We start from the raw sequence: 14,300 nt of genomic DNA on the forward strand, positions 1-14,300 counted from the left end.
TCCTTGAAAAAAAAGCATCTTTTTGTATACCTACAACAGATAACCCTGATCTAACTGTACCTTGTGCTATGGACTTTCACTACAGGTTTGTACAGCTCTGGGATCTTCCTCTCAATCATAGGCCTAAGGTTCTCCTTCAGCTTCCCGTAGTTCTTTCTGAGCTCTTGCTGATATTCTCGCTGGTCAGCAGTAATAAGGCGCTTGTTTTTCTCCACTGCTTCACCACACCTAGGCAAAAGGTAAGCAAAAAAGGCACGATATGTATCACCTACTTCTGTTAAACTCATTAACTTTGTGTTAGGTAAACTGAATGGCCAAGGATCCAGCTCCTCTGGCCTGCGCATTGCTCTGATAACTTGTCAAGCCCCAAATGATAATGAACTAACAAGAAACCTCTGCCTTTTCCAAGTACACAGACTGAGGTGATATTTTTAAGACATCAGAAATGCATGAGGGAGCTAATAAAAACTAAATTTAATGACTGCAGAATCCTGAGCTGTCTGCCTACTTACTGTAAACAGATGCAGCGACAACAGCAGAGAGTAGAGGCTGTATCTTCTGCATAAGGCTCATTTTAATTTAACTCAAATTTATCATTCAGTAATTATGCTTTGTCTGGACTAAGGAGATTAATATCTTGCTATATGAATATGCTTGTTGAGATTTACAAGCATATCTGAAGCAAAGGCCATACGTGTTTACCACTACCAGTGCATCTGCTTGACAGACAGGGTCAAATGTTTTCATATGAGCAGCTTCCTACATAAAAATGTCATTTTATTAAAAATAAAATCAAGGCATTAGGCCGAAATGCTTGATTTCTGTAAAACGTCAAAACGATCAAACAAACGGAAGATCTTAATTTCTACATAATTAGTCTGAAGTGTTAGAATTTGCTCGCATTTGGGATGCAAAGCCTACCAAAGCACTGACAAAGAAGCAGAGATGACAAGTCTGGACCAAGTGTGTAAAGCATGAGATGCCAGGATTTATGATACTAACTTGCATAATTAATTACACAGTCATATTATTGTTGCACAATTGCTATTATTTGCTTTATTGATGCAATTCAGCATTTCAATGTTCTTTTACTGACCTCATTATAAACTCTTTGAAGCACAGCCTCAGCTTGTTGTGATGTCGATAAAGTTTGGGGTCCGCAGGAATTTCAGCCAGGAACACTTGCGCTACCTCTAGCGGTCCCTGATGGGAATAACACAAGAAAATTTCCAAACACACCTGCTTAGACTGAAAACAGACCACACCTTTGGTTAAGCTGTTTGTTATTTCATGAGTGGAATAATGAAAGAAAACTACGCATAGCCACCATAACAGGATGGGTTTTTTCTCCTCCTCCCCGCCCCCCCTTTTCCTTTGCAAGCAGAGCTTTTGCCCATCATGTTTTATACTCTTCTGTTTTCATTTCTCCACCCCCACAAAAAAGGGAACACATATATTCTACTCAGCAGAGAAGAGCTGGGACTGCTCTGCTGCAAAACCTGGTTACATGAGAGAAACACAGCTCCTGTGTGTGGAATTACCAGACTCCAAGTGAGTTAAATAAGCTCAGTGCAGAAAAGGACCACTCTTTCCAAAGCTTACAACAGCACGTTACTTCAGACTACAGGCTTTGGTCGACAAAGAATCTGGAGAAACTGAGAGTAGTTAGGCTTTCACAGCACAGAAACCAAGCTATGTGAAATTGTGGATAATAAAAGTTTTCTTTCAGTTATATCTTCATTCTTTCGTTTTGATTTTTTTTTAATTGCCTTTGTTAGCAGGCATGTTTACGTTACAATTATTGCATCTCAACTTTCTTTTGGGGCACTCAGGTCTTGACTTCATGTATTGTCTGTGAAACTGTGAGTCTGTGGTGGTCCCACAGCAGAATTGTTATACTTATTCCCCTTCCCCAAGGATACACCTGGAACAAACCAAATGGCTGAGATGGCTAGTGTGCTAGAAATAGGAAATCCTTGGATGCATTCACAAGGCTTCTGTGAGTTTCTGCACCTACAACCAAGACAGCATTTCCGCAAGCACTTTCACCAAAAGCATACTTAATGAGCAGTATTGAATGACTAAATATCAAGGGATGGAGTTTAAATGCACATTGTGACTACATGTGTCTGACTTAGATGCACTTCTCCCATTGCAAGAGATGAGAGTGAAAAACAAAGCACAGTAAGAAAAGTATGCAGAAACTCTTCATCTGGCTTATTTGGATCCCTTACCTGATTTACAGTGGCACCAACTGAGCCCTGCAAAACCATTTGGAGCATTTTGGCATCTGGTGGCTCTTGGTTGGTGGCTGCAGTTAGTTCCTGGGTTTTTTTCCGCATATCTTCAATAGCAACTTCAATTGGGGTTAGAATAAACTAATGGCAATAGAAGAAAAGATGCTTGATTACCTGAGTCATGCATGCAGTTGACCTGTTCTAAATCTGGCAATACCACTATCATTCTCCCATGCCAAAAGCAGTAGCTGTGAAACCCTTGAAGACTGTTCAATCTAAATGACATCTTGGTAGATGCTGCATCTGATCCAAAACTCTTTGACACCTTATCGTTTGCAAGAATAGGATGTGGATCTGACTCCCTGTTTGCATAAACTCATTATTATTCTAACTTACTGACTTCATGTCTGAAATGGGTTTGCACTTTCTACCTTTGTAAAGCGTCCCTGTCTCTAAACCAGCTCTGAGCCCAGTACAGCCATAAATAGAGCTACACACATCCTCCAACACAGCCTTACAGCTGGGATGTCAAAAGAAGAATATACATTTGCTATCCTCTCTTCTCCATAGTAAATACCCATCTTGCATTTGTCTACCCATTCTATGCCATTCCTATTTATGACAGTAACATGTTTGAGAAATTCACCCTCCTTTTTTTCTGCCAAGCATACAATTTGAAAATCTTCCCACACAGAGACTCCTTCATCCCCTGAGAAATTTGATCTGTCCTCAAAACCCAATTACCTCTTCTTTTTGGATGACATTGATTCTAGTTTTGATGTAGGGGAAAGCATGCATTGTGGTTAGGATGGTGTTCCTCTTGTATTGCTCACTAAGCTCTCCTCTGGGTCGTCCATCCATGGTAAAAGGCGTAGTGTACATGAACCGACAGAGGTTGAAGTTCTTCTCAAAATAGGTTACCCTGTCTTTCATCTCATACTCATCAAAATATGGCTCCACAAAAGTAATTTGTATGTATGCCTGAGAAAAGAGGGAAGAACCATTACAGTACTTTACAACCCAAGAAGCATAAAAGGAACAGCATATGTGAAATATCTGATAGTTCACATTGGCTAAGAGTGGTCTGGAAGAGCACAGAGCTGAAAATCCTTCAGGGCTCCTTGTCTTCTTCAGACCAACAAAACTTGCCTCTGGCAAGGGCACAGCTTAACCCCAGGGATCAGAGCCGGATCAGGCATCAGAGATCAAAACTTCTAATTTCCACACTCTGTGACAAACTACCAAACTAAGCCTTTCACAGAGACTTTAAGGACATCCCTGGACACAGAGAAACAGCCAAGCCAGGGTATTTTTTTGTGCCTTAATGTTTGAGCATAAAAGTTTTTAGGGGATCCCCCTCTCTTCTTTTGTATTCTGTGCCAAAGCACTCAACACTCTCAGTAGTACTTTCCCTACCTTACTGGGATCCAGTTTTCTTTTGTCTACAGGAGCAGAGTCCTTGATGACTTCCACAGCATCCTCCCCAAAACACTGGCCATAAAATCCCTGGAAAGGAAACAGAATTATCCCAGAGTGTTTTTAGTCCTTAATACAATGCTAATGATCTGTACACCTCCAGGAGAAAGGAGTAACCATGACAATTTCTGTGCCCCGTACAGTCAGTATCTGCTTCATGAACGACAACTGGCCAGGGTAAGGCATCTTCTGACAAAGATCAGTGTGAGCTGCTCACAAAAAAACAGATATCGCAGTAAAGTGATCAGAAGGGAACATTTTAGTTCCATGAAAAAAAGCTGAGAAGATACCAAAGCAAATATCTGGCATGCTCAAAGCAAATCATTCAACACATTACAGGCCTGCCCATGAGAGACACAGCCTCAAAGAGAATGGATCACTTTCATCATTATGCTGCAAAAAGGGCTACAATGGAAAGGATATATAAAAGCAAATAAACTGTGGTACAGATCAGTTTTTTATACAGCAATAATACCATTAGAACTGTGTGGGCTCATTAGAAAGTATAACATAACATTGGAAATCGTATTAACACAATGTTTTTTTTCTTTACCTCTAATCTGTGAGAAATCTCAGGAAGTTTGGTAATTGCAGGCTCCTTATAAACAAATTCCTGTTCATCCAAGTCCCCAAATTTGGACCCATAGAAACCAACACGGAAGTAAGTTCCAAACATTCGCTTTTGACCCTAATTGATAAAAAGAAAGAGGAAATTTACAATTGCTTATTTTTTTAATGCCTGTGTTGTAGTATTTGGATGCCTTTTATCCCACTGATGTATAAGAAACCCACTAATCCTACATTTTCCTGTATTTCAGAGCCAGTTCTATGCATCATCAGTGCTGATGGACTGGAAGAACGTATTCATGAAGTAAAGCACACAATTTAAGGGAATATTTGACTGAAATCTAACTTAAAGTTTGGGCTAATCATGAAGTGACTTTTGCAAAACAAAAAAACTTATTTTTAATTCCATTGGACACATGTTAAAATTTTGCAATGAAAATTGTTAAGAATTTGAAACTGACTGGACTCAGCAATAAGATTAATCTGGAGAAACAGAAGGAAAGGGGTAGCATAAGCACGGAAAACTTTGCCAGGCTTTTGTACTTCGTCTGTTTTATAACTGAAAATACTAGTTAATTGACAATAAAGTTATTTTTCTTAAATAGATGTGGCCAGGTAGAATCATGCACGTTCTTATCCTAAGTTTGACCTGTTCAGCTATTTGTCTGTAACTCTAAAACAGTTTTGTATTCATTTCTGCTTTTGCCTAGGGAGAGGACAGAGCCTCTTTTCAGTGCAGACTACCCTTTGTAGGTAGGCCAAAGCAGAAATAAGCTTCTGTTAGAAAAAGGAAATGGATCTATTTCACATGAACAGTTTTTATCACCAGTCTTAAACAAACAGTGCAACCCAGCAATGTGTCTTGCTAGCAGTGCCTTGCCACATGAGTACCTTATTAATAATGCTGTCAAAGGCCTTCTGTAGCTTGCTGTGTGTTAACGTAAGCTTCCTGAAGTCTCGATGTGCTTCCAGTATGGGGATGACAATTTTATACACCTCGTTCACAGTTTCATACAATCCACCCTTGGGAGAAAAAAAAAAAAAGGAAAAAAATAGGAGAGAAGAAATTAGTCCTCATGCACTCTGAAAAGAAACTAGATCTCTAGCAATGGTCTGACTGAAAAATGAATTTGTGGGACGCATCTTCTAATCTGCTGTGTTACTTGTTTTAGCTTTCTAAAAGCTAGTAATAGTAAATGAGTAGTTCTGAGCAGCAAGCAACAAACTAGATCTAATTTGGATCTCTGATCTGTTGGGCTCTCAAGCCTAAATTCCTGTGTAAAGCACATGGTTTCTACTTAGGGGCTAGAGGAGTTAGCAACGCAGGTGAGCAGAAGGAAATGGACTTGTTTAGCATGTATGGCTCAGGGCAACCAGAGCGGCATCTGGACAAAAAGAACCCAAATGATATCTTCAGAGATGCTAAATCCTCTATCCTTTTTAGCACCACAGCAATATTATGAGCTACTTGAGTATAAACATCATGACTTTTTACATGGTAAGCATAGATTATGAGGCTGGTGGTTGTATGCTGTGTAAAAGCACAGGAGGAACTCTCACATGCTTTCTAAAACATATAGTTTAACCAATACCTTTTTCTTAAATGTACTATTCCATGCAAATACCAAATACCAACAGGCTTGTTTCATGTGTGGGACAATGACTTTCTGCTGGTGCTGCCTGCAGTCTGCACAGTAGAGGTGGATCTATGGCTGAGCTAGGCTACATGAAAAGCCTAGCTTAGCCAACCTGGCTGAGGTTGGGTCAGCCATAAGAGGTGTCTCTGCCTCTTGTTGTTTGCAGTGGGGCAGATCTGTGGAGCCTGGTTTAGCAGTAAGACTTTGTTTCCTCATGTGCAGGAAAATAAGCTACTGATCCATCCCAGATAGCCCCACTCCATCTGGTAATTCTGGCCCTCACTCACCGTGCTGAAGAGCTCTGCTGCTTGTTCCAGGAGCCCTACCAGGCCACTTTCTGAGAAATACCTCCCAGAGCATATACCATCTTCATCTGGAGACAAAACATCATCTGAAACAGCAGATTCCTCCAGCACATTGGACGAAATGTTCTAAAATACATCAGAGCAGATAAATCAGAAACCTAGATCAACAGTCTATCATAAAAATCAAGGCATAAACAGTTTCAACATATTTACGTGACAGGAAGAAGAATGAGATTACACAAGTGCAGCCAGGGCATACACAGTTAAATTCCATTTGGAAGTGAATGCAACGCCATAGATCTCTGCAGATGGCAGATCAGGAGTTTCACTATGAGAATCCTGAACCTTCTTTCTCGCCTCATGTTTAAAAGGTGGACTCCTGTAGGCTGCAGACCGGCCCCTCTCTGGTGGCTGGATTTCCATGAAGCTGCAATGAGCTCAATCTCCCATGCCGCAGGGGGCACAACCAATGTGCTCTTCCCGCTGCTGGTGCCTGGGAGTGGGAAATTCCAAGCTGCATCCTGGACCTCCCGCCACCTGCTTGAAGAAGTTGAACTTTCAAGTTATTGATTTGACTTTTGCAAGCAGAGGAGAAGTAGAACATAGACAATATTGTTCTAAAAACTGCAATAATTGAATACCGCTTTTCATTCCAGTCTCTTACATCTTGATCCTCGGTTTCTTCTTAAAGTTACTGATCTCATTGTGTGTTTAAACAAAACTAGATAAAGTACACAGTGTCAGCCACTCTTTGAGATTCTAGACCATGAATTAACATGTCTATTGTTCTTCAGGATCCCTTTGAATAAATGACACTGGGTAGAGTCAACATTAAAAATTTTATAATACATAGAAATACATGTAAATGAACATTAAAATATGTGTACATACAGTATGGAACCAGCACATGTAACTTTCAACAGCAGCAGAAATGCCAAGCTTCGATTTGCTAGTAATTAAAAGGAGTTAAATTAGTGTCATAGTGTCTCACTTCAGCACAAACGGGCAATGACAATCTGTCTGAGTTCAGAATAGATGCCAACTGGCTGGCTGGCTGAGTCCTTAAAGACTTCTTTATAAAATGGCAGAGACACTGAGGGCTGTTACTATTGATCAGATTTCAGATAAAGAATTGACACCACACATCACTAGCAGCATGGTACTTTCCCCTTGGGTTTTGTGGATGTATTTATTTCTCCATGGGTGAAATTTACTCCAGCCATGTTGCCATCACAGTGCCTAGTCTGCATATCACGTCAGCTCCACTGGAAGGGTGAGCACAAAGCTCAGGACAGCATTCACAGGAGTTAATACATCTAAATTTCAGCCAGAGGGAAAACTGCAGCATGCTTTAGCACATCCATGCCACTTTTTACCTACCAGTCTCACTGAAGATAGTGACTTCAACCAGAGTTAGCCTCCCTGGCACATACCTAGGGCAACTCATACAACCCATGCTGCAGCTCAATTTCTGGTTTCTCTTTCTGTAAGAGTAGTCATTAAGGACTCTTCACAGGATGGTGTGCAGCCTTTGGCAACTTTTTTTTTTTTTTTTTTTTTTTTAAGCAAAGGGAAAATGTCCAGAGGACTGATTTATTTATGAAAGTAACCAGAAAGTCACAGACACCAATTATCTCTTCTTTCCCTTTAAACCTGTAATAACAAATGTCAGGTATGTATTTCCATGTTTTACAGTCCACACACTCTAGTAGGAGAGAGCCTTCATGATGTATTCCTGGTGCTTGCATGATCTTTTGCAAAGTGGCTGTGCCTCACCCACCTTTTGCCTTGATATATCTTTCATGTTAAGAATTTTATACGTTGCTTATTTAATAAAAGCAATACACAAGTCACCATGTATATCATTGGCAATTTTTTTGGCCCTCACAAGCCTAGTTTTCTTTAAGTGAAAGAAACACTTCTGTAAACTCAAGGGGCTTTACTGTGATCCCCAGCGCTTATCACCATGTTAAATATGGCTAGAGTAGCCTGCAACCTAGACCCCCAAAACAGCACAGCCAAATTAGGCTACTGCTGAGCCCATGCTAATTAGCCCTGTGCCTCAGCAGGTAGACACACACACTAAGTCCTTGTCTGTGGTAATGTAAAGTGGCTTTAAAGTCAGTCCATATGCAATTCATAGTCTATGTAAGTCCACTTTATCACTTGCAGAAGGGATTTAGTGTACACATGAAATAAGCTCAAAGGGAATTTCACTGAAAGTGATCCCATTCTGATTTTGAAGGATAGTTTTGATTGCATAGAGGGAAGCTTTATACAGTTTTGTCCGGCACAGTATAAGGAAAAGTGTTACTCTACTGACTGTTTTCTGGATGCTAACAGAATCACTGCAGAAGACCTACATCAACTGATTTAATCCTTTGCTGCCTCATTTTACTCATCCGCAAAAAGGACGTAATACTTCTGCTCATCCAGAACAATCTTTTCTTATACACATTATTACCACCCTCAATTCCACAACTAAATGTGTATCACCAGTATTAGTTAATTTCATATCTGAGCTAAATGAAGAAATGCACACAGAAAGAGTCACTGAGTGAGATCTGGAACTCCAGGTAAATCCGAGACAGTCTGAGTTGTGTTTCTCTATTTTAACAAAGTCATCTGAACAGGATCTTCACAGGTGCTACAAAACACAAACCTGTTTGTAAAGAATGGCAGTTCTTCTCTTGAAAGGCTTTGTAAAAATGCAAAGTGTTATTACAGTTAATTATTATTGTTGAGCAAACTGAAATTCAAAATTATGCTGTCAGATAAAGAGTTGTGTAATTGGGTTTCTGGTCATTAAGGCATTTTATTACCTCTCTCCTGTGGAGCAACTGTTCCTTTGGCAAACACGTATTTACACAAGCATTTTGATGAGAGAGATTGATTTGTTGCTTTCAAACTTCTAAGTTTTTGCTTGCCTAATGCCTTACAGAATAGACTTCAGTTCTCTAAAATATCTGGAAACATATGCATTCATGGCAATCTGCTTAATCTGGGAGCAATGAAGAAGGAATTGCATTAGGGTCAAGACTGTGAGATTACAAGCATTCAAGGCAGCCTTGGAGCAGGATGATATTAGGAAGGGAACGCAGACTTCATCCATATCTAAATGATGACAGTATGTAAGAAGTACGGAGAAAAGAAGAAAATAGAAGTAATGAATGAAAATTAGAGTTAGAAAGTATACAGAACTGAGAAGGGACGCAAAATGGCAGAAGTATAAATCCATGGCCAGAAGTTTAGCCAGTAAAAAGAGTATATACAGCTACCTTAAGAGTAAAGGAATTAAGAACAACACTAGTCCATCACCTGACTGCTAAGGTGGAATTGCAAATACTAACATCCAACATACTAAATTCCATGCAAAATGCTAAGTGGTTCAATCATATCCACATTTACTATTCTGAAGGGAAAAGAACCCCAGGTGGTATGGTTATATCAAGGGATAACGAATGTACCAGCTCCTAGTGTTAGCCATTTAAAAATGACCTGCTCCATAAATACACTCAAGCAAAAGGGTATTCAGGCAGCCAATACTCAGTTGCCATATGTTTTAGGAAACTGGGGAAATTCCAGAGGAGGAAATATGCTTTGGAGACCACCTTTTTTTAAAAGTAAACAAGACGAGCATATAGTGATAGGTTTATCAGTCTGCATCCAGGACAAAGTGGTGGAAACACTGATACAAAATTTTACTAAAGAAAATGTTAAAGGTATTGTAATTAACCTGAATCAACACCAGACTATAGAAGTCTAATACTTTTAGAGAGATTACAATCTCATAAAGGCAATAATGCCCAAACAGTAGATGTCCATACAACATCCGTGTTAATTCTGCAAAACATTTCCATTAATGAGTTGGAATGTTTCATAATCATTGCAGCAAACACTGTGTAAATGAACAATGATCTTCGCTAGTCTTAGGGAACAATGATAAAGGAGGAAACATCAATACATGGGAATATTTTAAGGGTTCAGCCATTTCTATTTTTAATAATATGTGAAAAAAAGCAGTAAAATCACTCAATTTGCACACGAAGTCAGTTCAGGTAACTGCACAATCTTTTACACAACGTATAAATATCTGCATTTCGAAATGCCTAACAACAAAGAGTTATGCTTTCACCTACATGGTGAAGAAAAGAAAGGTGAAAAAAAACCCCAAGAAAACTCTCTGGAAAAGATCAATGTATTACTGAGTAAAGAGCTCAACAATGCCAAAAGAACCAGTGAAGTCTTTGGAGAGATAAACTGAGGGATACTTTCCAGGCTTAAAGTACTTATGGGACATTTTTACTTTACTTTGAATGTGACTGTGTATAGACTATGGTGATTGTGTCATTCATTGATCAAAAAGTTGTTGATTAGTAACTGAAGGACAGTTAAAGGATGGGAGAACATGCCTAAAAGAACTGAGTAGCTCCAATTACCTAGATCATGAGAAATAAGTTTGAAAGATGCATCTGTCACAGTTGATTAGTAATAGCCCTAGGAAAAGGCATGTGATAATACAGGGGTTCTCCTTTGCAAACAAGAGATTACTGTATCCAGCCGCTGCATGTAGAAGCTAGAGACAGACAGATAATGAAGTACCAGTTTTCATCAGTAGGCATAAATCTTTGGAACAACCTACCAAGAGTGGTGATGGATATTCTGCCATCGTAACTTTTCCTTCCCATACATGCACTTCTACTCTGCTTAACACAAGAAGAAGTACACACACCAGAACAAGCCATCCCCACCTATGTTGTCAGAGCTTGGGAGCATTTTCTTACCTGAAAGGTGACACTTCCCACTGGGAGATAGTTTCGATCTTCAAGCATGCTGAGGTACTCTGCCACCAGTGCTGCAGCATGGACCAGACACATGGCTGCTTCTGTGTAGCACTTCCTCTTGGTGTGCTTCTCTGCCATGTTCTGCAGCCAAGTCAGCCTCAAGTCAGGCGATGTCTGGTATCCTTTGGCAATTCTGACAACGCAGGGCAGAAAGGAGGTGTGAATGACCACTTCTTCTCAAATAACAGAAAGAACCTTTATTATTCTCCACCTGGGCTGAATGGAAGGAGACATCTTTGTCTTTTTTCTATATAACTGACTAAGCACAGGGCAAAAGAAATGGTTAGGCAGGGGTAGGCAGGACACATAGGGGCTATGAGGAGAGTAAAACTGCTGAACCCAAGACTTCAGTGTTCGTCAGTCCCTGACTCCCATCCTCGCCCAAGTCTATGCCCAGGTCCCAGTGGCTCCACTGCAACACGCTCAGTCCTGCAGCCTGGACCCCCTGTGACAGATCAGCTGTACTAAAGTGGGAATGTACACAGACAGAACAGCTAGAGGGTTTGTCCGCAGCTTGCCCCTAAAATGCACAGTTCTTGTGCTCACCTCACTGCACAATTTCCTCAGTAGCAATTCTAAATGGATTCACCTGTACATGAGATCCATGAGCATCTCTGGATCTTCCTGAAATTCCCTCATTTTCACCGTATCAGACAGGATGCTGTTCAGATTACACAGCAGCTCCTCCACCTGCAGTAACACAAAGATCAACATGCATTTATCAGGTGTTTATTTTTTCCCTTCTAGAAAAATAACAGCATCTGCAGCAGATGATGTTACTCTATTTTAGTCCATCCTACCCAAGGAAATACCAGGATGCTGAATTGCTAGAAGGTATGCTTTTCCAATTCTATTCAATGCAGTGAAAACTGATGACATAGCAAATCTTATACACACATTTTAATTAATCAAAATAAGCTAGAATCCTTTGATCTGTTGATTTCTGAATGAAAAAACCCTATGTGCTAACGTTGAACTTTAGTTGATCTGTGATCCAATAAATATTTTTGTAAGTCTTCAGCACAAGCCGAGTTACTGTAAGAATTTTAGCAAAGCATCCGACAGTTGTCTGAATTTTTTTTCATTTTTGCTGCTGCTGCCTTATGAACTGAAAAAGGGAGAGAAGTTTCTATGATGCCACTTGTCTGAAAACCTAATTAATCAAATTCCATCTTGGGGAAACTCTTACAGGGTACAGTTCCTGCTGGGGTCTAAAAGAAGGTTGTACACAAAGCTAAGAGATGATTCTCCTGTAATGTGATTTCAGTGGAACTTCTTAAGAGTTTAGTCTATGGAATTATGTCCTCCACTTCTTCCCCGCTTATTGCTGTGTTAGAAATAAACTCATGCAAAGAGCTTGTATCCTTATTTTCATTGCTTGGAAAGACCAAGATCTAGGACTTGCTCCAAAAGCATTCTTACGTGAAAGCTCCTGATAAAAGCCACAGATGTCATAAAAGATTTGACCTGCACGGGAAATGGAGTTGCCTGCATATCCGCGTCTTCCTCTGCATAGGCTAGGATGGTTCGTAAGGATCGTCGAAGGAATTCCTCATTAAACTCAGGTGATTTTCCAACCAGAGAGGCTAGTGACATAGTCACCTGCATCTTCACTCTTGCAAAATTCTTTCAGAAGAAAAAACAAAAACATGGGAGAATGATGGCTGCACTGCACCATGCATACCAGTTCACAGATCTCCGCCTACTGTATCAACCAAACCCGCTTTCTCCTGCCCACACTGAGCACATCAAACTCACCGCTCACACAAGTGGCCTCTGGTGCATGAAAGCGAGTCCTGTTTTATCTGGTTGAGCCAAAGTTCTCTACTTCTGACATGTCTGTACTTTGGGGCAAGAATGTACCATGGAATACATATGCTTGCTTGAGACGAGGGGAAGTCAGAAGCACCTCTTTGCCCCTCTGCACAGACCAGTGGGTGTGTAGATTAGGCCACCCACAGAGGAGAAGAAGAGGAAGCAGGACTGGGAAAACATTCTGGAAACAAGACTGGGAAGGAAAAGGCCTCTGAGGGCTTCACCTGGTGATGCATTATGCCTTGCTGATTACGGTGTCTCAGAGGCACATTTTCTTCTTGGAAAGTCAATACGTTTTACATATTCAAGGCTTTTAAAGTAACAACCAGGGAAGAAAATGCCATGCAAGATCAGACGCTATCCAAAATGCTAATGCATGTCCTTTCGTGCTAAGATATTGAGAACCTATATGCATAGCGTACGAACTTTGCTCCATATGTGTGGTAAAAATCAGAGCCTAGTCCTGAGACCAAGAGGCCAGTGAAAAATTCCTATTTATGCAAGCATATGGTAGTTCTACTGAGGTTGTAATTGCATTATAATAGAACTATTCTAAGTTTAAGTAGTTCTGATACAGGAGCGAAAAAAAAAGTGACAAAATGAACAGCATTGCTTATGCATTCTATAGCCCTTGCTATCAGAAGCCTAATGCTGTTCCGTTTGAAGAGGCATTTACAGATGTTGCAGAAAAAGTCACATTTTCCTAAACAAAATAATGAACCATAATTAAAACTACTTTCCCCCTACATATCTAGAGCTTCTTCTGGCTCAAACGGGCGAAACAGCATACGTATGACTATTAAGATGCAGATGTGTTCCATTTGCTATCACAACTTCAGTTTCAGTTTCAACTGATCACAAAAAAAGGTGGCACAAAACATACTGCTGTTCTCAGAATCTTACACTGGTAGAGCTGAAGCTGTATCTCATGAGGAGATAAAGAGTGGCACAGGCTTGAGTACGTGTGATATCTATGCTGCTGCTGCAGTGATGGAGAACTCTTTGACACAGGTCAGCACACTGTTCAACCTCCTCTTCAAACAGGAAATCTCCAAACTAAGGGCGATAGAGAAGAAAACATTCATTACTCTCATTTCTGGCCACTAAAACATCATTAGCTTAGTGCACAAGAATCAGAGGATCCAGACAAAGACTAAAGTTTACAAAAAGCTACATTTTATACATTTTTTTATTTGGACTTCTGATTCCTGTGACATTATAGGTTCCATTTTTAAGCTATTCTACAGAAGAGAAGGGTTTGAAAATAGTCTTTGTGTTTAGAAAAAAGCAGTAGAAAGAGAGAGAGTAAAAAAATTTCTCAGAGTCCCATGGCTCCAGGAGCTTTTGAAAACATAAAATATTGCAAAATTTTTAGAAGCATGGAAAGTTTCTATTTTCAGAATATATAATTGTTGGTTA

General features: G+C 40.1%; 1 protein-coding gene across 2 annotated transcripts in view; it reads right to left on the reverse strand.

The window, feature by feature from the left end:
- The window catches only part of DOCK8 (dedicator of cytokinesis 8), a 94,086-nt gene that overhangs the window by 2,924 nt on the left and 76,862 nt on the right, over positions 1-14,300 (reverse strand). The window contains exons 36-47 of one of the 2 annotated variants that reach the window (XM_075410549.1): positions 13,785-13,937; positions 12,534-12,692; positions 11,656-11,756; positions 11,007-11,199; positions 6,205-6,348; positions 5,172-5,303; positions 4,267-4,401; positions 3,654-3,743; positions 2,982-3,218; positions 2,235-2,378; positions 1,097-1,203; positions 61-228 (exon numbers count right to left, since the gene is read on the reverse strand). In XM_075410549.1, coding sequence (XP_075266664.1) covers positions 61-228; positions 1,097-1,203; positions 2,235-2,378; positions 2,982-3,218; positions 3,654-3,743; positions 4,267-4,401; positions 5,172-5,303; positions 6,205-6,348; positions 11,007-11,199; positions 11,656-11,756; positions 12,534-12,692; positions 13,785-13,937 — 1,763 coding nt within the window. Of the gene's footprint in view, positions 1-60; positions 229-1,096; positions 1,204-2,234; positions 2,379-2,981; positions 3,219-3,653; positions 3,744-4,266; positions 4,402-5,171; positions 5,304-6,204; positions 6,349-11,006; positions 11,200-11,655; positions 11,757-12,488; positions 12,693-13,784; positions 13,938-14,300 lie in introns of both variants that reach the window. The other variant, XM_075410548.1, reaches the window with a different exon arrangement.

Source organism: Opisthocomus hoazin, chromosome Z, assembly GCF_030867145.1.
Source record: "Opisthocomus hoazin isolate bOpiHoa1 chromosome Z, bOpiHoa1.hap1, whole genome shotgun sequence".
NCBI classification, from domain to species: Eukaryota; Metazoa; Chordata; class Aves; order Opisthocomiformes; family Opisthocomidae; genus Opisthocomus; species Opisthocomus hoazin.